The 21,558-nt window shown below is 48.8% G+C and overlaps 9 protein-coding genes across 9 annotated transcripts; 6 read left to right on the top strand and 3 right to left on the bottom strand.

Annotated features, from left to right (window-relative positions):
* Positions 1 to 463: 463 nt before the first annotated feature.
* N7446_004493 (uncharacterized protein) lies at positions 464 to 2,336 on the bottom strand (the record flags this gene model as incomplete). The annotated part of the gene is made up of 6 exons (XM_058513242.1): positions 464 to 925; positions 1,002 to 1,339; positions 1,385 to 1,759; positions 1,814 to 2,010; positions 2,066 to 2,136; positions 2,187 to 2,336. The coding sequence occupies 6 exons, from the start codon at positions 2,334 to 2,336 to the stop codon at positions 464 to 466; spliced, it is 1,593 nt and encodes a 530-aa protein (XP_058374571.1).
* Positions 2,337 to 2,791: 455 nt separating this feature from the next.
* N7446_004492 (uncharacterized protein) lies at positions 2,792 to 4,152 on the top strand (the record flags this gene model as incomplete). The annotated part of the gene is given in 4 exon segments (XM_058513241.1): positions 2,792 to 3,004; positions 3,033 to 3,141; positions 3,159 to 3,552; positions 3,615 to 4,152. The coding sequence occupies 4 exon segments, from the start codon at positions 2,792 to 2,794 to the stop codon at positions 4,150 to 4,152; spliced, it is 1,254 nt and encodes a 417-aa protein (XP_058374570.1).
* Positions 4,153 to 5,801: 1,649 nt separating this feature from the next.
* Positions 5,802 to 6,737, top strand: N7446_004491 (uncharacterized protein; the record flags this gene model as incomplete). Its single annotated transcript, XM_058513240.1, has 1 exon — positions 5,802 to 6,737. The coding sequence occupies one exon, from the start codon at positions 5,802 to 5,804 to the stop codon at positions 6,735 to 6,737; it is 936 nt and encodes a 311-aa protein (XP_058374569.1).
* Positions 6,738 to 7,182: 445 nt separating this feature from the next.
* Positions 7,183 to 10,513, top strand: ams1 (alpha-mannosidase; the record flags this gene model as incomplete). Its single annotated transcript, XM_058513239.1, has 2 exons — positions 7,183 to 9,830; positions 9,883 to 10,513. The coding sequence occupies 2 exons, from the start codon at positions 7,183 to 7,185 to the stop codon at positions 10,511 to 10,513; spliced, it is 3,279 nt and encodes a 1,092-aa protein (XP_058374568.1).
* A 394-nt stretch (positions 10,514 to 10,907) lies between these two features.
* On the bottom strand, positions 10,908 to 11,893 carry N7446_004489 (chromatin modification-related protein EAF6/MEAF6; the record flags this gene model as incomplete). Its single annotated transcript, XM_058513238.1, has 3 exons — positions 10,908 to 11,180; positions 11,296 to 11,523; positions 11,696 to 11,893. 3 exons carry the CDS (start codon positions 11,891 to 11,893, stop codon positions 10,908 to 10,910), a joined length of 699 nt encoding a protein of 232 aa, XP_058374567.1.
* Positions 11,894 to 12,199: 306 nt separating this feature from the next.
* N7446_004488 (low-affinity Cu transporter) lies at positions 12,200 to 13,074 on the top strand (the record flags this gene model as incomplete). Its single annotated transcript, XM_058513237.1, has 4 exons — positions 12,200 to 12,283; positions 12,352 to 12,556; positions 12,726 to 12,903; positions 12,957 to 13,074. The coding sequence occupies 4 exons, from the start codon at positions 12,200 to 12,202 to the stop codon at positions 13,072 to 13,074; spliced, it is 585 nt and encodes a 194-aa protein (XP_058374566.1).
* Positions 13,075 to 13,252: 178 nt separating this feature from the next.
* Positions 13,253 to 14,857, bottom strand: N7446_004487 (putative F-box and JmjC domain protein; the record flags this gene model as incomplete). Its single annotated transcript, XM_058513236.1, has 2 exons — positions 13,253 to 14,444; positions 14,574 to 14,857. 2 exons carry the CDS (start codon positions 14,855 to 14,857, stop codon positions 13,253 to 13,255), a joined length of 1,476 nt encoding a protein of 491 aa, XP_058374565.1.
* A 487-nt stretch (positions 14,858 to 15,344) lies between these two features.
* Positions 15,345 to 16,872, top strand: tif1 (putative eukaryotic translation initiation factor 4; the record flags this gene model as incomplete). Its single annotated transcript, XM_058513235.1, has 5 exons — positions 15,345 to 15,378; positions 15,546 to 15,620; positions 15,681 to 15,749; positions 15,802 to 16,160; positions 16,219 to 16,872. The coding sequence occupies 5 exons, from the start codon at positions 15,345 to 15,347 to the stop codon at positions 16,870 to 16,872; spliced, it is 1,191 nt and encodes a 396-aa protein (XP_058374564.1).
* An 850-nt stretch (positions 16,873 to 17,722) lies between these two features.
* N7446_004485 (uncharacterized protein) lies at positions 17,723 to 18,229 on the top strand (the record flags this gene model as incomplete). The annotated part of the gene is made up of 1 exon (XM_058513234.1): positions 17,723 to 18,229. The coding sequence occupies one exon, from the start codon at positions 17,723 to 17,725 to the stop codon at positions 18,227 to 18,229; it is 507 nt and encodes a 168-aa protein (XP_058374563.1).
* Between the last annotated feature and the right edge of the window lie 3,329 nt (positions 18,230 to 21,558).

Below are 21,558 nucleotides of genomic sequence, written 5' to 3'. Positions count from 1 at the left end.
GTGGAGTGATAGCAGAACAAATAATCGACGTAGAAAATCCGCCAGCCAAAAGAAACATTTTTGTAAGAACTGTGTAGTCATAGCAGACGAAGGCATTCAAGAGATCATTCCGCGGTGGCGATAGGGAAAAGTGGCTCTTGATAGATTTCAAAGAAGGTCGTTTGGGTCGAGATGGTAGAATCCGGAAAAGGCTGTGCCTAAAAGAAAACATTTCGAATAAAGAGAGGGGCTTTAAGATATGAGAAGGGAGTAGATGAAACAGAAGGAAGTTTGGGAGGCGTACATACTTATATGAGGGGGCATAACAAAGGCCACTCCTTCCTTTCAACAGAAAGCCGAAAGGAAATTTGGGCTCAATGTCTCAAGCGTTGCTGAAGCACCGGCAAATGCAAACGCCCGATTCTACTAACCATGGCATACAACCGCCGTCTAAATTGAAACCATAACTACCGACACGAGAACGTCACTTCAACTGAAGCTCGCCGCCCTCCACCACCAACCGCACAATATCCTTATTCAAACCCTCCCACCGAGTCTTCCCCTTAACAAACCAATACCCAAAAGCAAACAACGTCGTAGCCCCAAAGATAGGAGCCGCATAATTCATATTCTCCCCAGTAACCGGCAACGCAGAAGGAAACGCCAGCCACACAGTCACCCACGCCGTATAAACCAAAGCAAAAACATTGACCGGCAGCCCCAGCCTACCCATATTCCAATTCCCCATCGGCGCCGCATCGTCCCGGAATCGATTGTGCACCATGCAGTTGATGGCAATAAAGTACGACACAAACAGACCAATCGAGCCTAGTGCAACGAAGGCCCCGAACGCTGCCGTGTCTGCGATGTTGAGGCAGGCTAGGGCCATTACGATGAGGACAGGGAGCCATACGGCTCGGATGGGGACGTTGTGTTGTCGGTCGATCTGTGGGTCTTGTCAGCTTGTATGGATCTTTGTGTGACGCTGTTCGTGGTACTGATACTTAGTATTTGATACATACATGAGCAAACCAACGGGGCAGGGCGCCGTCTCGCGCCCATGCCCATGTTAGTCGTGAGACCGATGCTATACTTGCCAGGTTAACCGACAGTGAGATTACGAGTAACCCGGATACCATTGCTGTTGCGGCTTTCACAGAGCCCGTTGCTTGTTGGCAGATCTCGATGATTGGGAAACTTGATTTTTGGGCTTTTTCTACTGACCCCATTGTGAAGAGCATACAGACTACCATGGCGTAGGCGAGGATGCCGTTTGTGACAACGGTGTAGAATATTGAGCGAGGCACAGCTTGTTTTGCTAGGCGGACTTCTTCGCTCATGTGGACTGCGCCATCGAAGCCTAAATTCTTAAAAGCTGTCTTATATTGGGTTTCAGCTTACTTACCAACGAATCCCCAGACAGGAGTCAGTAGGCCGATGTTCCATGCGGGAAAGGTCGCCCAGCCTGAAGAACTCTGCATACGCAAGAAAACAAACTCCGGTGTGTGACGAGGTGCCAGTGCTGTGAAGACAACCAGGAAGACGATCAGAAGGCAGATGTGTAGGATACCGGCCAACATCTCAATCCATGGAATGAGCCAGAAGGTATACATATTCATCAAAGCCTCGACGACGAGCATTCCGACAATGATCAGTGTCAAATGCCATTGCTTTGGCTCGTATTCGGGGTAATTCACGCTCGCTAGACCTTGGATCATAGTAGCAGTAGTGTTGGCCACGCCGGCAAGTGTCGAGATCCATGCGAACCAGGTTATCCAGCCTGTATAGTTTATCCGTTAACCGTGCCTCAGATAGACCTTGACTGATTACCAACCTTGCATCCAGGTAATAAACTTCTTCTGGCCTTCGGGTGCCAGGTAATTAGTCCAGTGATACTGGGCTCCTGCAATTGGTTGCATCGAGGCCATTTCTGCTAATGATGCTGATTGTGCCATTGCACCAGATACCACAATCACGATTCCCCAGGCGAGGGCTTGAGGACCGCCGTTTGTAAGGACTGTACTCAGGTTTCTATAAGGATGGAACGTTAATGCTGCATGGATGAAAACCGAGAGGAAGGAATTACAGTGCCTGGGTCTCCCAGCTAGACAAATAAGTAAGTGAAAAGAAGAAGATCTGAGTAAAATTGAACAGTCGCTGTATACAATCTTAGCTTGGCACCTTCTATTGACTCGGGAGATTAATACCTTCGGCGAAGTCTCTGTGGAACCATTTTTGCTGGTATTATCATAGGCATTCGAGACATTGACATCCCGAACAGGCACGTCGCGGTCAATACTATCGCGGTCAATACTAAGATTTCCCATCTTCAATGGATGCATCTCATGGTGCTCCATGATAGCAGACAGAAACAGAGAAGCAAGAAAGACGGAAAAACCAGAATACCAAACAAAAGTCCCGAAGGAAGATCGGAGGAAGAAAGAAAAAAAAAAAAAAAAGCAAAACTGGCACGAACGGCATGGATGGCATTAATAAAAGTCCGCCAGGATCAGGAGCCAGGTGTTACAGCGGAATGCTCTTGGCTGAGGGGATCGGCGCAACCTGCATCTTGAGCCCGGTCTGGTTTCGAGACGGGGCCAAATATGCACAGTGGTGGAACCTTAGATCAACTGGGATCAGTAGCCCAGCGGGGCATCCTACATCCTTTTTAGCATGCTAGTGATCTTATCTTACGTTTCAGTTTAGGCGAAGGAGTTGGGTTTGCATTATATCATGTTACGCTTTCGCCTGTCTGTTGCAACTAGGAATATAGGCTTTGTATGTTGCATCCCACTGAGTCCTGTTAGCTGCAATGGCTTTTAGCCAAGGGGAATTGTTGCCGCCTCTCTTGCCTGTTACTCCAGATGATCATGGAGCTTGGGTTATAACTGTGGGCACTATCCTACTGATTATAACTATTCTGGCGACCACAGTTGCCTTGATATCCCGCCTCCGTGTCTTGCGCAAAGTATCCTGGAGTGACTCGGTTGTGTTTCTCAGTTGTGTAATCTACCTTTGCCCTGATGTTTGATGTGATCTAACCAATTAACTAGGTTCTTTTTGTCCCTCAAACTGTATGCATAAACATAGCAAGTTCTCATGGTATTGGCAAACACCGACACGCGCTGAGTGATTCCTCATTTGAAACATATAGCAAGGTGAGTAACTATATTCTCTAGGAACGGACTTTGCTAACAACATGGAGGCTCTCTATGCTAGCCAACTCTTCGCCGTCCTCATTTTGGCATGCTCCAAATCTGCCGTCGTCCTCCTTGTTCTATCATTGAAGCCTTTCGAGAGGATCTCCGCGGCATGCAAAATTACCTTGGGACTGATTGGTGCATGGACACTGGCCGCGCTCGTGGCGCTCGGTGTACAATGTGATCAACCACATCCGTGGAGCTCCAGCCCTGAACGATGCCTAGACCAACATGCCCTATACATCAGCTTAGCCGCATTTCACATGTTTTTGGATGTGTGCATTATTGGATTACCAGTGGCTCTACTTCACCAGGTCCAGATCATCCAATGGAAGCGCCATCACATCTCAGCTCTATTCGCCATGCGTGTTCTGTAAGTACACTTCCCATTGACTTCCATAAGAAACCTGGTATAACGCAAAACACACAAAACAGAGTCATAGCACTAACAATAGCCGGACTCCATTCCCTCCAACCACTCTTCAACTGCAAGCCTCTCGACCGACCCTGGCACGCTCTAATGCCAGCAATCTGGCTACAGCTAATTCTCAGCTCTTCAATCCTATGTACCTGCATCCCAACCCTAAAACGCGTGCTTGCCGATCTCCAAACAGGCATGATGGCAGGAACCGTGTCAGACTTCTTCGAGCAATCAGTCTCGGGCCAGAACTCGAAGGATCGATCGGCATCCAAGTCTGGGAGTGGCATTGGGCAACGATCAGGATCTGCGACCCACTCCTCAAGTCCAATTTCCGTGTCCCACGGGGACCGTCCCGGCGTGGAGCGTGTGGATAGCCAGAAGATCTTGCGCGATAATGCTATTGTACATACTGTTGATTATGATGTGCGCTATGAGGAGGCTGAGCTGGGTAGGGCTTTGTCGTCTAGTGCGGTTGATTCTTTTCTTTTAGATAATGATGCTGAGGATGAGAGGGTTAGTGTTCATCATATGGTTGGAGGTGACCGCGGCTAGCAGATTCATGATATTCAGGGAAAGTTAGAGTAAATTTATTTTTGGAGAGCGTGATCTATACCCAATTGGCTTCTTCCGTGTTCGGTAATTGCGCATATCTCTTCTAGGATATCTTCGTATAATAATGCGCCCGTGTTGAGCTTCGTTTTGTTGTTATCGGGTCGGTGTTCGTGACCCCTACACAAGCTTGCAGGGGTGTGTTGATCTCCTGCCTTTGGGACTGAACATTTCAAGGCAACCTATAAGGTATCTTCGGGGCTACTTGGCGAGAAGCAGGGATGTTCCTAACCAGACTATACGTATTTCCACATTTAGTGTCATGAAGGGACCAACACTAAAGGATATAGCACTAAAAGTGTTGCAACGGTTGGCAAGCTATCAATTGAAACAACAAATTTGACATGGATATCTTGCGTATTAATCTCATAGCCGTGGCCCATCGACGCGTCTATATATTTGCTTTGTTCTGTACAAATAAACATTTCCTCGTGGCAAATCATAAATTCCTGCCGCCCTAAATACTACTTACGAGCATCTGCTGATATATAAAGACAAAATCCCAAACCATACCTGCAATGCAAGTGGGATGTCACTGGCTTAATCTCACATTTGATCTCCGGATGGTCCCAATGAATCGGTATTTGCGTCACGCACACCTGGATAAATTTCCAAAGGCTGACCTATACCTATTCCACGTAAATGTCAGTCAGCCCCACGCGTGGCGCTTGCTAGGTCAGGCACAGTCGTCAACTAGATCAATCACATCATTGTCAACTCCGCGGAGCTGGCACAATGACGAGAAGTGGAGAATATTGCCTCATACTCTCGAGCTATGTTCATCGGACCTCGCTCTTCTCGTACCCATGTGATGTTGTCGCGCGGCGTTGTAAAGTAAAATATCTGTCACAGATCGGCACGTGGCTGCCCAATGTTTTCATAGAAGAGTGTGATGATAAAATGGCATTTGATGAAAGATGTACAATACGCCAATCGCGGCAAATATGCGACGAGCTTGTCAGCATAATCTTATTTTAGCGTTTTGCCTTGTTTGGGTTGCCTGTTCTGTTGAATCTTCATGACCAATAAGTAGTTGGGATCTATAATCTTGGCTTTATGTCAATCTTATCTCGAAATATTGTTTGGGTCTATTATCTGACTTGGTCAGGGGTCTTTCTTTTTTAGACAGTGAATATGTACATGGATATTCTTCAGCCTGAGTGATTCTCATATACAGCCGCGATACGCACGAGAAACAAAGTGTTACAATGGTAACTAGGACCTCCTGTAATGTACATTTACCTGGAGGTAGTCGTTCAGCTTGGTTGTGCCGATTGTAATCTGTAGGCCCGAGCACTCTTCACGTTTCATCATCACATTGATGATATGGAAAAGAGACCCAAAACTGCACAATAACATTACAAGCACCCTCGTATTAATGAGACAAAACTTAAAATGACCTCGTTTCAGGATTTTAGACGTGAATCCAATCCTTGTGAGCAAGGTTGGCTCATATTGAAGCATCTTGAGTAGGGGGGCAGAGGCGGGTGCATCCGCTCGAACCACGAGGTATAAGAGACGTCGTACGTATGTGCATTGGAATACATCTGTACATATACAATGGTGACACATTTCTTGACGTGATAGGCCAAATGCCAGGCCTCTACAAGCTATACGCACAAATATGCTTGATCTACTCAGTTCCCGACACATCTTCGCATGACAACATTATCACAACTCTGACCAACGGACTTGATCGATTGGCAGAAGGCTTCCCATGGCTTACTGGCCAAGTTTTCAACGATGGCGCATGGGATGGCAACACCGGCGTCTTCAAAATCACCCCTCTTGACAAGATCCAGCTCGTGGTGAAAGATCTACAACATGACGCCTCTGCACCAACAATAGATGACCTTCGCCAGGCCAAGTACCCGTTCACCATGCTCAACGAAAACATCATTGCACCTAGCACGACCATCAATTTACCTGGTGCCCCGCCGGGAATCATCACGGAGTCAGCGTTGGTCTTTTGTGTCCAGGCGAATTCCGTCAAGGGCGGCCTGATGCTCACACTCGTTGCCCAGCATAATGTCATGGACATGACTGGACAAGACTTCATCGTCAATATGTTGTCCAATGCCTGCCACAATGAGTCATTCACAAGCGAGGAAATGGCCACAGGAAATATAGACCGGAGCAATATCATCTCACTAGTGGATTATGCATACGAGCCAGGTCCTGAACTCGATCATCAGCTTGTGAAACCACCCCTCCCCCCCGGAGTGTCAGTGATGCTGCCTCGGAACAACTTGCGCCTCCAAAAATCCACCTGGGCTTATATTGAAATTTCTGCGAGAGACATGATTCAGACAATATCCGAAGAACCTTTAGGAGTGGTTGCTGCACAGCTTCGAACCCAGCTCGACCCGAGTACCAATGACCTAGCGTTTAATATGCGTGCTTTGGCTACTTTCCTTAGTCGACCGTCTGACAAGACCAAAACTTCGTTTACTGCAACTGTTCAGATTCCGTCGGATTTTATGATTAGTTCTTGGTCGAGGATTAACTGCTATAGATCTGGACTTTAATCTTGAATTGGGGAAGCCTGAGTCTGTGGGAAGACCGCACTTTATCCCTTTTGAGAGTTTGGGGTATTTGATGCCTAGGTCACCTGCTGGTGAGATGGCTATTGCCATTTGTTTGAGAGACGACGACTGAGGGCGGACGAGGGTAGACATGCGACATACATTGGGTAAATATATAGTTAGAAGTGATTTGATCTTATCAACAAACAATGGTATACAAAACAGAGAGAGCATTTGTATAGTCACATCGTGTCGATCCGTCTCCACATTCCGTCATGCCTCCGCATTTGGGAATCCCTTCTCTCTTCTCTCTTCTCTTCTCTCTTCATCTCAACCTGCACATTACTCTCTTGGCCTTACTTACTTGTACACTGCTAGATTTAAGATCTCCAATTCATCTCTACTCCTTTCTACTCCTTTCCACTCACATACCTTCAGAACAATAAGCATGGGTGGGGAAGTTCCCTTTCGCCCCGCTCCCCCAGCTCTACCCCGGCTAGCTGAGCGCCCGGTCGGTCAGCGCATCAACAGCATCTACACCGATCGGCTGAAGCAGTTCACCTCAAGCGGCCAGTACGAAGGCCAGAACCTTATATCGAAATACTGGGAAGCCACAAACTCCGACGAAGACCATGTCAAGCTCTCTGTTTACTCGGTCCCAGACCTACAGCGACCGACCTTCGAGGATGCAACCTCCCATGAGTTCAAGCCAACCCATATCGGCGCTTCTTTTGGCCCTAGCTGGTCCACACATTGGTTCCGCATTCACCTTACAGTCCCACAGGACATGCTTGACCGGGAGCGGTTGGAGTTCCACTGGGATGCCAATAATGAGGGTTTGATCTGGACGGAAGATGGTCGCCCGCTGCAGGGTTTGACTGGTGGTGGAGAGCGGACTGAGTTTATTCTTCCCAAGGAGTGGTGTGATGGGAAGACTCATATTTTCTACATTGAGATGGCTTGCAATGGCATGTTTGGCAATGCTCCCGGTGGCGATTCGATTCAGCCGCCCAATCCTAACAAGTACTTCACTCTCAGTACGGCTCGTATTACAGCTGTGAACCTGGCTGCTCGAGCTCTCTACTATGATTTCTGGATCATTGGGGACGCTGCGCGAGAATTCCCAGGTGATTCGTGGGAGGCGCATGAAGCTAACGTGGTGGCCAATTCCATGATCGATGCCTTCATCGCCGGCGATGGAAGCAACGAGTCTATCGAAAAAGCACGGAAACTTGCTAGGGAATATCTCGGTGACAAGGTGGATTCGTCCGAGGTTTACAACACGGACACTCAGCCGATCGTTTATGCTATTGGCCATTGCCACATTGATACCTGCTGGCTGTGGCCTTGGGCAGAAACAAAGCGCAAGGTTGCACGCTCATGGTCAAACCAATGTGATCTGATGGAACGGTATCCTGAACACCGGTTTGCCTGCTCTCAAGCGCAACAGTTTAAATGGCTGAAGGAGTACTATCCAACAGTCTTTGAGCGCGTGAAGAAGTGGGTTAAGAAAGGCAACTTCCAGCCAATTGGTGGCAGCTGGGTCGAGCACGATACAAACATGCCAAGTGGCGAATCATTAGTCCGACAGTTCCTGTACGGACAGCGGTTCTTCGAGGCAAACTTTGGCAAGCGAGCCACGACCTTCTGGTTGCCGGACACCTTCGGATATTCTACTCAGATCCCCCAGATCTGCCGCCTGGCTGGAATGAGCCGATTCTTCACCCAGAAGCTCAGCTGGAACAACATCAATAACTTCCCCCATACTACATTCCAATGGGTTGCACTTGATGGTAGCCAGGTAATGTGCCACATGGCCCCAGCAGAGACCTACACGGCCGAAGCACATTTCGGTGATGTGAAGCGCAGTGTCACTCAGCACAAATCCATGGACAAAGATAAGACATCCCTGCTTGTCTTTGGAAAGGGTGATGGAGGTGGCGGTCCGACTTTCGGACACCTCGAGAAATTACGTCGCTGCCGTGGACTCAGCGACAAAGTCGGCTCACTTCCTCGAGTGAAGATGGGCGAGTCTGTTGATGATTTCTTCGCTGGTCTGGAGGCAAAAGCTGCCAATGGTACAGACTTTGCTACCTGGTACGGAGAGCTTTACTTCGAGTTACACCGTGGTACATACACAACCCAGGCGAACAACAAGCGCAACAACCGAAAAGCGGAGTTCCTTTTGCGTGAAATTGAGCTTCTCGCAACCTTGGCTACTGTTCATGATTCCAATAGCGAATATAAGTATCCCAAGAAGGAGATTGATGAGATGTGGGAGGGCACACTCCTTTGCCAGTTTCATGATTGCCTGCCAGGCAGCTCGATTGAGATGTGCTATGATGATTCTGATGAACTTTATGCCAAGATCTTTGAGATTGGCACAAAGCTGCGGAAGGATGCTCTTGAGGCTTTGGGTATTATTGGAAAGTCTAACAGTTGTGAAATGGTGGCTCTCAACACTTTGCCGTGGCCTCGAACGGAAGTCGTCAAGGTCCCTTCTGCGCTGTCAACATCGACTGGGCCCGAGTATGCCGTGGCTACCGGGTCCACTGGACTGATTAACTTCAACCAGGATAACGAATCGGGCATGGCGGTTACTGTGAAGGAAGTCCAGCCTGGTGTCTTCCGTCTGCAGAATGACAACCTCAAAGTCGATGTCAAAGATGGTGTCATCATCTCCCTTTTCGATATTGAAGCAGACAGGGAAGTCGTCGCAAAGGGCGGTAATGCTGGTCAGCTAGTCATCTTTGATGATAAGCCTCTCTACTGGCAAGCATGGGATGTCGAGGTGTTCCATCTCGAATCACGCAAAGAACTACCTTCTGGAAAGACTGTCATTACTGAAAACAACCCGCATCGGGTCAGTGTCATGACCGAGACGAAGATCAGCGACAAGAGCTGGATCAAGACAACCATCAGCCTGTCGCGATCATCGACAAATGAACCATCCTACGTGGAAATGGAGAGCGAGGTAGAATGGCAAGAGACCATGAAATTCCTCAAGGTCGAGTTCCCCGTAGATATCACCAACACCGAGGCATCCTACGAGACTCAATACGGAATCATCAAACGCCCCACCCATTACAACACAAGGTACGTACTACTCACAGCATCTTAAAACCACCACAACACTAACCTGATATAGCTGGGACATGGCCAAATTCGAAGTCTGCTGCCACAAATGGGCCGACCTCTCGGAGAACGGATACGGTGTCTCAATCCTCAACGACTCCAAGTACGGCTTCGCCACATGCGGCAACCTAATGCGCCTTTCACTGCTCCGCGCCCCGAAAGCACCAGATGCACACGCCGACATGGGCCGCCATAACATCCGCTACGCAATCCTTCCACACGCAGGCCCTCTCGACGACCGAACAATCCGCGCAGGCTTCAATTTCAATAACCCACTCGTTGTAGAGCAAGCCGGGCCCAAGGCATCAACCGCCGCTGCAATTTTCAAGGCTGTTTCTATTAAGGGGGCGCCATCTTTGATTTTGGATGTTGTCAAGCGTGGCGAGGATGATGAAGATGTTGCTCGGGATGGCGTTCCTACGCGTCCTGGGAAGAGTGTTATCCTACGCATCTATGAGTCATTGGGTGGTAAGGCCCGTGGTACTATTGAGACTTCTTTGCCCGTTAAGAAGGCTTGGAAGTGCAATGTACTGGAGGATAATGAAGATCTTTTGGATCTAAAGCGGACTGATGATCGTGCTATGCACAATATTGATATTGAGTTGAGGGCTTTTGAGGTCGCTACGTTCCGACTGCAGCTTTGATTTGTGATATCGATGTGTTTCTCAGCAGACAGGATAGGACTGTCTTGTTCCAGTCTCTCCTATTATTCTGAATATGAGAGTAGAACAATGTGCCCTTTGCTCGCGAGCAATATTAAGCCAAAGTCGAGATATTATTAAGCTTGTGCCTAGCAGTATACCTAGCAACACTGAAAGAATCAAGCAAATGTTGTAAGCGACAACCGCTGAAGTCTGTATAAGTTCGTGATGTACATGATATCGCATCAAAGAAATACCCCCATTTTCCACAGCGCCGTATATTACGACTCCCCCCAGAAGCCGTGAATAGAATAAAAGATTCAAGATAAACCCACCCAACTCCAAACCCGAGAAACCCCGAGCAGAATGCACGACAGTGACAGACACGGTTAAATTTTCAATCCCGTCCATAGCTAATCTTCAATCGTTTCACAGAAGGTTTGTCCTCATCAGAGAAATCCTCAGTCTGGTTCTTGCCCTTGGTATTCTTCGATCCGCCCGTCGCCTTCTTCTTATTCTTCGAAGCACCATTCGAAACCTTCATCCCGCTAGCAGCGGCGGAAATGTTAAGTGAATCGTTACTCCTACTAAACGAGCCATTCCCGTTTGTAGATGTCGGTGTCGCCGCGTGGGAGGGCGTAGTTTGTGCGGAGGATGGGCCGGGCGAGTCCTGCAATACACCGAAAAGGTACCTCGTTAGTCGTACTCTTCAAACCAGAGATATCGGAAGCCACCCGCAATGTCTGCACCTGCGTCTGTTGGGTTTGCTGCATTATTCCACATACCATCATGTAACTTGCCGAACTGCGCGAGAACACTCGATCCGAGTCTGTGACTTGGGCTTTGCGCCTTGAACCGGCAACGCCGCCACCAAGACCAAGGCCCGAAGCGCCGAGACTTGATCCGCTGGCCGAACCCTTGATGTAATTGTCAAATCCTCTGATGATATTTCCGGCGGTTGTTTCTTCAAGGTAGGATTGTTCAAAGCGGAAAATTTGGTCTTCGAGTTGGGCCTGAGAGGGGAGAGAGTGCGTGTATTAGCAGGGTATCAATGAGAGAGACAATTTGTAATATCCATTGGAAAGCCAAAGATTCGCGGTAAGAGGAAGCATTTCGTGCACGCTATTCTCGCGCAGAACGTAACCCAGACTAAGTTAGGGACGCGCGACTGGTCTGTCCACTCACCATGCTCTTGTCCATCAACCGTTTCTTTTGCAATGTGTCTCGCAATTCTCGGCGCAATTTCTCGTAGTATGGGAGTCCGCGACTGCCGGCATTTGCGTCGGCGGGCGCATTCGGTGCGCTGGCTGCTGCGCCGGTTGTGGGTGCTGTAGCTCCGGTGGTCGCGGGTGCGGCTGCTGGAGCTGGAGCTGTGTCTGCCATTGTGAAAGGGAACACACAATCAAGTGATAGTGATTTAAACAGTCGAAGCGAATGGCATGCGAGAGCAGATGATAGAGAATTGCGTCCGTAGCTGGGAGTTCGTTATGACCGCGTTTGGGAAATGGAGAGATCTTATCGTGTTTGACGTGTTTGCATTCCCCTCTCTTGTCGTCAACGTTACTTGTGTTGTTTGTCTCTTCGTAAAACCCAGCTCCTTGCGAGTACTTTGACATTCCGCTTATTTGTTTGTGTTTGGGAGCCCACTACTTTCTGTTGTTTCTTTGATTATTATTCCCACCACTCAATATGGACCACTCGATGCATATGGATCACGGCCATGGTGGTATGGACCATGGGGATATGGATATGGGCGGGCAATGCAATATGAACGTGAGATATAGCTCTGAGCCCCGGGATAATACCTGTGTTGGATCCCGCTAATCTCTGCTAACCACTAGATGCTGTTCAACTGGTCCTCCGAGAACCTGTGCATTATCTTCCGCAGCTGGCGCATCACCGGTCCCTTCTCCTTCCTGTTCTCACTCGTTGCGATCGTCATCCTCACCGCTGGCTACGAGGGAATCCGATCAGTGACACGGAAATACGAGGCCACTCATGCCCAGCGTCTGGCTACGTTTGTGGCCACTTCGGCCAATACAGGGGGTAAGTCTTCTACTCTTTCCATGGGTCAAGGTACTTGTCAAGGATGGTGCATTCCAGGTAGCTAGGTGCTACCTGGGATGTTCGAGCTCTAAGCTCGCTGTTTGAGAGGTGACGGGGAGGTGGCGGACTCTGGTTGAGCAAGCTTCTCATTGATGCATTGCTTCTGCAGACGATGAGATCGCCGACCCTATCATTGCCAACGGCCTGGAGGACGCTATCCATCACACCCGCAACGAAGGCTCACCACTGCTTGTAGGAAGGGATAACAGAGCGGCGCTGGCGCGTCGTGGTAAGGTTACCATGGCTGCTTTGTATGCCATTCAGGTGTTCTATAGCTTCTTCATCATGTAGGTGTCGAAGAATCATCGTGGCTTTTTGGGTTGCTGATTTGGTGCTTTAGGCTTCTGTTTATGACCTATAATGGCCCAGTAATGATTGCTGTCGCAGTGGGCGCGTTCGTTGGATACCTGGCTTTCTCGGAGGGAACTCCAGCTTCCAAGACTATTGCGTGTCATTAAAGCATCCCAGCGTTGATAAACTTGCAGGCCCGCAGGGCAGTAGCGGAGGATAACGAGACTTGAACCAATCTTTAATCTGGGTATCACATTGCAGTTGTTGATTTTGAATGCCTTTTGTTGGATGTGACGTTGGCTTGTAGAGCTGATTTTCCAGCCCACCTCGAAGTATAGTAGTGGCTCATGGGACTTCGACATCACTCCCGTCATCTCCAAACCCAAAGCTGAAACCTCCTCCGTTGTCATCTCCATCTGGGGTATCCTCAGTTTTTCCATGAACAATGTCTTCCCACTTACGCTTCTTGCCGTCAGTCTTCTTCTGCAGCTCCTCCAAAGACTGCTCCAGTAAGTCAGGGTATGACTCGCGCATGCCGGCCACAAACCGCTCATACGGATTAGCCACGTTCTTCCTGAACCCGGAGATCTGATCAGGCTTGTTCGACAAGAAATCCAACGCAGCATCGAGATGGCCACGAGGGACGAAGTTCTGCGTAATGGCGATCGACGGCTCCAGATTCACCACCAGATGCCACCACCCAGAAGGAACGTGCAAGATTTCACCCTCGCCACAGATTCCTTCTACACATCCCGGTGTCCGGCGTGCTTCAGCGTGGAAGCCCAGTAGCCACTCGGCAATGCTTAGCGGAGAAGTGACCTCGCTCTGGTCATCCGATACAAACACGCCTGGTGGTGGGGCCTGCTTTGCACCAGACGGGAACATAATCCAGTACTTGGGACCGCGTAGCACGGCATTCCAAGCACTCGTGGCATTCGGGTCTTTGTGGAACTTGCTACCGGAACGCTCTGGTCCGATAATCAACCATTGGTGATCTGGACGGTCATCACCGAGCACGCAGAAGAGATCTTCGACGAAGCAGGATGGCGGCCAGTATGCTGCGTCGAGTGTCATTTCTGGCTGTCCAACCGAAAGTTCCATCTTGGAGACGAAGGATCGGTCGAAGAGGTATAGCGGGCTCTCGTCAGAGTTGTCTGCCATATAGTCGCCGTAAGTGCGCATAGCCCAGTCCACAGCTTCGGCGCGGAACTTTTTCTGGCCATGTTGGGCGAGTAGGGACCCGACTGACCAGTTCTTGTAGGCTGGCCAGGCTTTCACGGGCTTGGTGAGGATGAAGGGTCGGTCTGTCCAGTTTGCGTGGAATTCCTCTGGCGACAGATCTGGCATGCGGGCGATCTGGTTCCGCGCGGGGATCTTGGCCACATACGGGTCTAGTGAGATGTGTGCACAGTTGAAGGGCCGGTAGAGGGCATCAGAGAATAACTGAGAGCAGTCAATCATCGGCACCTTGGTGGCCGGGAGGTTCAAATATGTTCCTCGCCATGTTCCCCGCCATGTGAAGTTCTCCTTTGGATCCCTGGAGCAAGACTTAGTACAAGATCTGGAACAATGTGTATATTGATGCTATGGATATAAGAGACAAAACACCGAAAGTCGGTATCGGTCTACATATTTAAGACGGAATTGGGGCTGGGGTTTGGCTTACCGAACAAACAGCGCCTTCCACAATTCCTCTGCCCGGGTAAACGCATAGAAAGCCTTGCATGTCCGTCCGATGCTCAAAAGACTTGCCCCATCAAGTGTCTCCAACAGTGACAGGATTAGCTCATCTGGCAGATGTTGAAAAGTGCCAATGGCGTCGCGTAGACTCCACGTTGCCAACAGGGCATTTCCACTGGGTTTGACTCCTAGTGGATGGGAGGGGATAGCTTCGCGTATAGCCTCTGCATCCTGAGGTGGATGGCTCACTAAGGATGTGATGTCTGGCATCTGGAGTGGCAATGTTAGGGCTTCAAAGATTTTCACGGGTCCCCAACGAAAGAAGGTCACCAAGCCAATGGGACCAGGAGTAAGCGAATGAAGAGAACCAGAAATGTCAAAGCCAGTAAATGCGCCACATCAAGAACATCAAGTACACCAAGAACAATAGCGACAATGTAGAGAATAACTTCCTCGCTTGGGCCAAGCCCTGACAGGAAGGCGGTGAGGCCCTCGTGACCCGTAAAAAAAAAAGCATTGCAGCAAATGAGGCGGCACGGTGGCATCCGATTTTTCTTTCCCTTCTCTTCTCTCCTCCCACCATTCTTGTGATTTCTTCACATACATCAACTTTCTCTATTTTCTAGTATTCAAAGACTTCTTGGAAAAGGAGTCTGTAGTACTAGCCTTCTGCTCAGCGAACACCCCACAGTTCGCTTAAAAAACCCCCCACCACAGATCACAGCGATACCTGTGATCCCCTCCTACAACCGCAATCATGGCTGACAAGGGTCTTGAGGATCTTCCCGAGGGTATGTGCAGCGCCTTTTTTTGCAGGTTTCTGGCCTCTTTATCGCCTTTCTTCGCTTTTCGCTGTCTGCAGCCAGGGGCACTGGTTGGCAGACTGGTGGCGTGGGCAAGAGACAGAGAGACGACATGGAGAATATTGAGGCTAACGTCGCTTTTTTCGCTTCCACAGGACAGATCGAGTCTAACTACGATGAGGTCACTGACTCATTCGACGCTATGGACCTGAAGCCCGAGCTGCTTCGCGGTATGTGACCCTAAACTCTTATCTGGTGGGGTGGATGAAAAATACTGACCGGTGGATCAGGTGTCTACGCCTACGGTTTCGAGCGCCCCTCTGCTATCCAGCAGCGTGCCATCATGCCCATCATCAAGGGTGAGTTACCTTTTATTCCTAAAATTATGGAATTTGCGCCTAACAAGGTCAGGCAACGATGTTATCGCCCAGGCCCAGTCCGGTACCGGTAAGACCGCTACCTTCTCGATCTCCGCCCTCCAGAAGATCGACCCCGAGGTCAAGGCCTGCCAGGCCCTCATCCTCGCCCCCACCCGTGAGCTTGCTCAGCAGATCCAGAAGGTCGTTGTCGCCATCGGTGACTTCATGTCTCTCGACTGCCACGCCTGTATCGGTGGTACCAACGTCCGTGAGGACATGAACGCCCTCCGCGCCGGTCCCCAGGTCGTTGTCGGTACCCCCGGCCGTGTCCAAGACATGATCCAGCGCCGTGTTCTGAGCACCACCGCCATGAAGCTCTTCATCCTCGACGAGGCTGACGAGATGCTGTCCGTAAGTGATATACAATTGGTATCGCGTATCTCAACCAGGTCTAACTTCCTTTCTACAGCGTGGTTTCACCGAGCAGATCTACGACATCTTCCAGCTCCTTCCCCAGTCCACCCAGGTCACCCTGCTCTCCGCTACCATGCCCCAGGATGTCCTTGAGGTCACCACCAAGTTCATGCGCGACCCCGTCCGTATCCTTGTCAAGAAGCAGGAACTCACCCTTGAGGGTATTAAGCAGTTCTACATCGCTGTTGAGAAGGAGGAGTGGAAGCTCGACACCCTGTCCGATCTCTACGAGACCGTCACCATCACCCAGGCCGTTATCTTCTGTAACACCCGCAGAAAGGTCGACTGGCTCACCGACAAGCTCACTGCCCGTGACTTCACTGTCTCCGCCATGCACGGTGACATGGAGCAGGGCCAGCGTGATGTTATCATGAAGGAGTTCCGTTCCGGTTCCTCCCGTGTCCTGATCGCCACTGACCTTTTGGCCCGTGGTATCGATGTCCAGCAGGTTTCCCTGGTCATCAACTACGACCTTCCCGCCAACCGCGAGAACTACATTCACCGTATCGGTCGTGGTGGTCGTTTCGGTCGTAAGGGTGTTGCCATCAACTTCGTCACCGCCGACGATGTTCGCATGCTCCGTGAGATCGAGCAGTTCTACAGCACCCAGGTCGAGGAGATGCCCATGAACGTTGCTGACCTCATCTAAACTCCTTAACCCCCTTGACGGCTTGATGCGAATTACGATCGCAGAATCTGCGTTAAAAGTGGCTTTCTGCGTTTTTCGCATTTCCGCCCGCAGTCAGGCTGGGAGGAGCGATCCAGGGCTGTGTCTCCGCGCATTGAGTTGACCTTTGTCGACGCCCTGGCGCGTTTTCTTTACCTGCTGCTATGGCTTCCTATGTCTTGCACTAACGGAGATGTGACATGTTTGTGTGCGTTTACCTTTTGCTACTACGGTTTTCTCTATCTTTCCTGCATTTTCCCACGTTTCCTTTTCCTCGTCTGTATCTAGTCCGCTCTTCTTGGTTAAGGATGCTGCTCTTATCGTACTTAATCAATAGATCGGGCCAAAATGTGACTTGTTTCTCAGGGCGTTGTCCTTGGATATGACTTATGTGTTCCAATGACCTATCTAGTCACAGTACTAATTGTAGGTTCTCTCGCTATTTGATACTGCTAGCAATCGCTCTGATGCTAGCTGTCTGGTGACTTTGCTATATATTGCTGCTCAGTATAGACGCTGGTTATAGTCCTTACACACACCTAGTCTATATATTTCCATTCTCCTAGGGCATGCTATGCTCAACGAGTCGCACGTGCTATATACTGCCAACCCCCAGCGGTCTAAGATGTTCATCGCCTGGTCACCAACAGCGGTATGGATGTACTGCCACTACTCAGCGGTCTTCCACCCTCGTGATCTCAATGCCTGCACGCGTCTCCTCTTGTTTCTCTCCTCGACGCGATTTCGTTCTCTCTCATCATCTTCCATCACTCATATCTCCCCTAGATCAGAAAGCCATACTCATTCCATTACTTCAAGATTGACCATCAACATGTCATCTCCCAACTCTGACCCTCTCACTACCCCAATTACCAATGGCGTAGCCACCACCACCACTCCCAATGCCTCAGCCAACACAGACGGACTCAGCCCAGCCGCTATGCTGCTTTGGGCCCACGAACTCCAACGCCAAAATGAATTCCTGACCAAAGATCTCAAACGCGCCAACAAACGCATCGACTCTGCACATGAGGATGTGTACAGGATGCGTGAATGCATAGAAGAGCTAAACCTTTTCGCCACGAGCTTGGTCATGCACCAAAACGGCCGCTCTACCCGCGAATACTTTGAGGCTGCCGATGATTTTCGCTTGTGGCAGTTCACCTTGCCCGTCACGCGGCCAGATAGCCGGTGGTCTGATCTACGCCATGTTAATGTATTTTTTGCTGGCTTGGATGATGAAGATGAACGGAGCACGTTCTATCATGGTGGGCCTTGGACTTGGGATAGCCTTCGCGAGCACTTTGATACCGCCAGTGATGATGGCGTCGTGGTCTAATAAAGTCGCTCTGGAGATTTTGTTGGTGTAGGATCTGATGATTCGATTTGTTCCTTTATCAGTGCGTTGAGCGACCTTCACTGTTTTGTTTCGTTTTCTTAATCAGGCGTCGGCTGGGTCTTTTGTAGGACTTTTTTTTCCCTTCTGTCTTCATTCAACCTTTACTCGCTCACTTACCTTTCTCTCTTTTCCTTGGATTCCTAGCCCGTAAGCTTGCCTTTTAACCTTCAAATTTCCGTGGCTAGATGAGAGGACTCTGAGGGCTGAACTCTGTACCCATCCCGTATTATGGGATCTTCCTCCTTATTGGAACTTATACCCCCTCCTGAAGCCGTATTATGCCCATTTCCTCTCATACGAGGCTTACTCCTCGTCTGTATCGAGCTTTCTATAATTATCTATTATTTTTTATAATCTTTTTTACTCAAAGAGACAGGAATGAAGGAATGAGAAGATGAGCTCATAGGACTCAGGAATCTACCGAACTGAAATCATCAGCACACTTTCTTGCAGTCGAATTCCTAATCATTTAGTGGTTACATCTCTCTTATGATATTCTCACTTTTGGCGGTACTAATGACCTTTGCCTACAACTGTTGAGGCATCCGACCCTCCAGTCTGAATATGATCAATATAGACCTTTCAAATATATATTTCCAACCTCGTGGCCCAAAACAACTTCTCCCCCATAAAAGCATATGAATAGATGGCAGTTGTTATCTTGTTATATCAATAAAGAGAATCATACAATCAACGAATGGTATAAGTTATTGACAATTTCGATCACTTTTAAGTGTTAGGGCACGGTCCAGCGGGAGAACGTCACGTGCCAGCACTCTACCCTAGCACCGAGGTATAGATTGCACCTCATGCTCGTAAACATCAATGTTAATTCATGTGTTTTTTCTTTATTAGCGGGCAAAGAACTTCTACGGGAGAGAGAGGGAGAAGACGATGATGATTCTCTACGGCAGAGTAGCAGATTACCTAGTCCTATGGACTAACTTGGGGTAAACTCACCAAGGAGCCCTGACCCCCAAGGCAATCATGCCATGCACTAATTACTGCTGGGAATAGAAGAGCTTTTCCCACCCGGGGCATCGATGGGCAGCACCGGTTGAAATCGCATAGGTCTCCATTTTAGTGCGATTGGGGGCCATCTATCATGCGTGGACCTCTGGGGTTGTTGTGATCATGATCTTTTTTGACAAACGCTCTAGGACAACTTGAAGACGCATTAGTGCATTCGATGTGAGCTAGGTTAAACGTGTGGAATGTGTGTAGAATTACGAGCAGGCATTTACATGCTGATAGACAGTAGGAACCGAGAAAAGTGATACGAGAAATGAGGATGCAGAACGTAGGAGGACACGTACTCATAAGGTATTGGTGTAGAAGTGTTTCACATGTCAAGCCTTTTACATGAGGATGAGCAAATTGCCTATTTGGTGTAAGTCACAATGTCCATAACGTATACTTGTAAACATACCTGACGCAGTGTTGTGCAGAGCCAGCCACATAGCAACAATGTCATATAATGATTATTTTATTACCCTCCCATAGAGACAACCAATGTACAAATATGAATAGAAACCAATAAAGGCCTATTATAACAATGCTATAGATAGAGATATATAATGAGGAACAAAAACACATGATCATTGTGGGCTCATAGTCATCTACTTATACCTAGCCTCCGAAAGTAAACAACCGAGCAAACAAACAAACAAACAAGGCCTGAACCCGTATGAGCCTTACGCATACAACCTATTCGATATTCTATGTACTAAATGAGTCATAGAAACCATGCAATCTCTGTATAGATCAAGCAGCAGAGGTTGGCTGATATTTCACACCTGTTGATGGTATATATGAAGCTGAATCTTCAATGGAAATAATTTAGAAAGGTAAAGCCTGCACACGAATAAATCGATCTATTCGTACCCACGCATCCTGATACGCGTGCAATTGGCACATTCTGCCACTTCCATTCTGTCGATATACACTATTTAGAACTTCAACAGGGCCTTCCCTTTGTTCTTTCCTCCAAAAATCCCCACGGTCCCTCGGCAGCGTTGTCAATACCCACGGTCTCGTGAATGAGGCTTTTGATAGAACCTTTTTTGATCCATTTTTGCATCTTCTTTTGGTGTACCAGGAAATAGGCTTGACCAAATTTTTAGGTCTGCGACAATAAACCCACGCATACTGAGACGCTTTGTGATAACGGTATTCAAGACTTTGATTACATATGGCGCACTGCTGAAATCGAAAGTCACACCACAGGCAACGATGCGTCCAAAATATTTCGTCGCGCCAAGGGCAGCCTCAAGGTGCTCGCCACTGATGTTGTCATATTAGATGGCAAGAGCCTCTCTCGGCTTCTCCTATTTGTAATTGAATCCATAATCAAAGCCCAATTTCTCCATTATGTAGCTCAAGTTCTCATCCGAACCAACATTTCCAATGATAAAAAGTCCCTCGTGTTTCGCCAGCTGCGCCACAATCTGGCCAACAGCACCACTGGCAAGGAGTCGAAAATAGTATCCCCTATCTTCGGTCTTCCGATTTCATAGAAGGAAGAGTACGCCGTGAGACCGGGGAGACAGGGCATTCCCAATGTCAACCTTATGAACAGGAGCTCAAAAATAGAATTCTCATTCTTGGCAGGTTCATTCAATATTCAAATGTTGCTTTGGTACATGCTCTAGCACCTGGAGAGATAACTCAACTCTCCTACGGCCAGGTTGCTTTCGGTTTTTCTTTCCTTGCAGGGAGCATGTATATCTCTCCATCCTGTGGTAAGCGCAAATGAATATCTGTTGAAAATGAAAGTCGAGGTGGACCAGTAATGCCTCCCGGGAGGCTATCTGAAACAACACCTATGCTTAAAGGGAATAGATGCGCATCAAAATCCCCGTCCGGTCTATGGCACAGAGATTCGATATGGGCACTGCTAGATCCCCATTTCAAAAACTCTTGTGGCACGTCTTGATGATTTCGCACCATAGAATTGACAAGCAGCCCTATCACCATGACACCTCCACATATGGTCGCAAGTAAAATGGGAAGTATTGAGTATCCGACCACTGAGCCATTGAAGCTCGAGGAATTCAATAGCTTGCCGTTGGTATCGAAACCTATAGTTTGTACAACGAACAGACTTTGGGACACAAGCCAGTGAAGTAATATCATAGCGATGATGAGGGCGATTGAATATGTGAGGGGAAGGGAGAGTATATAGGACGAGCGCTGCATCCCAATCGGCGTGGATACGCGCAGTGACTTCTTTCCGTTTGGGTGTAGAAACCGCACCCACTGGTCGCCAA

Source organism: Penicillium canescens, assembly GCF_028828765.1.
Source record: "Penicillium canescens strain IBT 15451 chromosome Unknown utg000003l_segment0_segment0, whole genome shotgun sequence".
NCBI lineage: Eukaryota > Fungi > Ascomycota > Eurotiomycetes > Eurotiales > Aspergillaceae > Penicillium > Penicillium canescens.
Note: the sequence above shows the minus strand (reverse complement) of the source record. Positions and strands in the feature narration are given on the sequence as shown.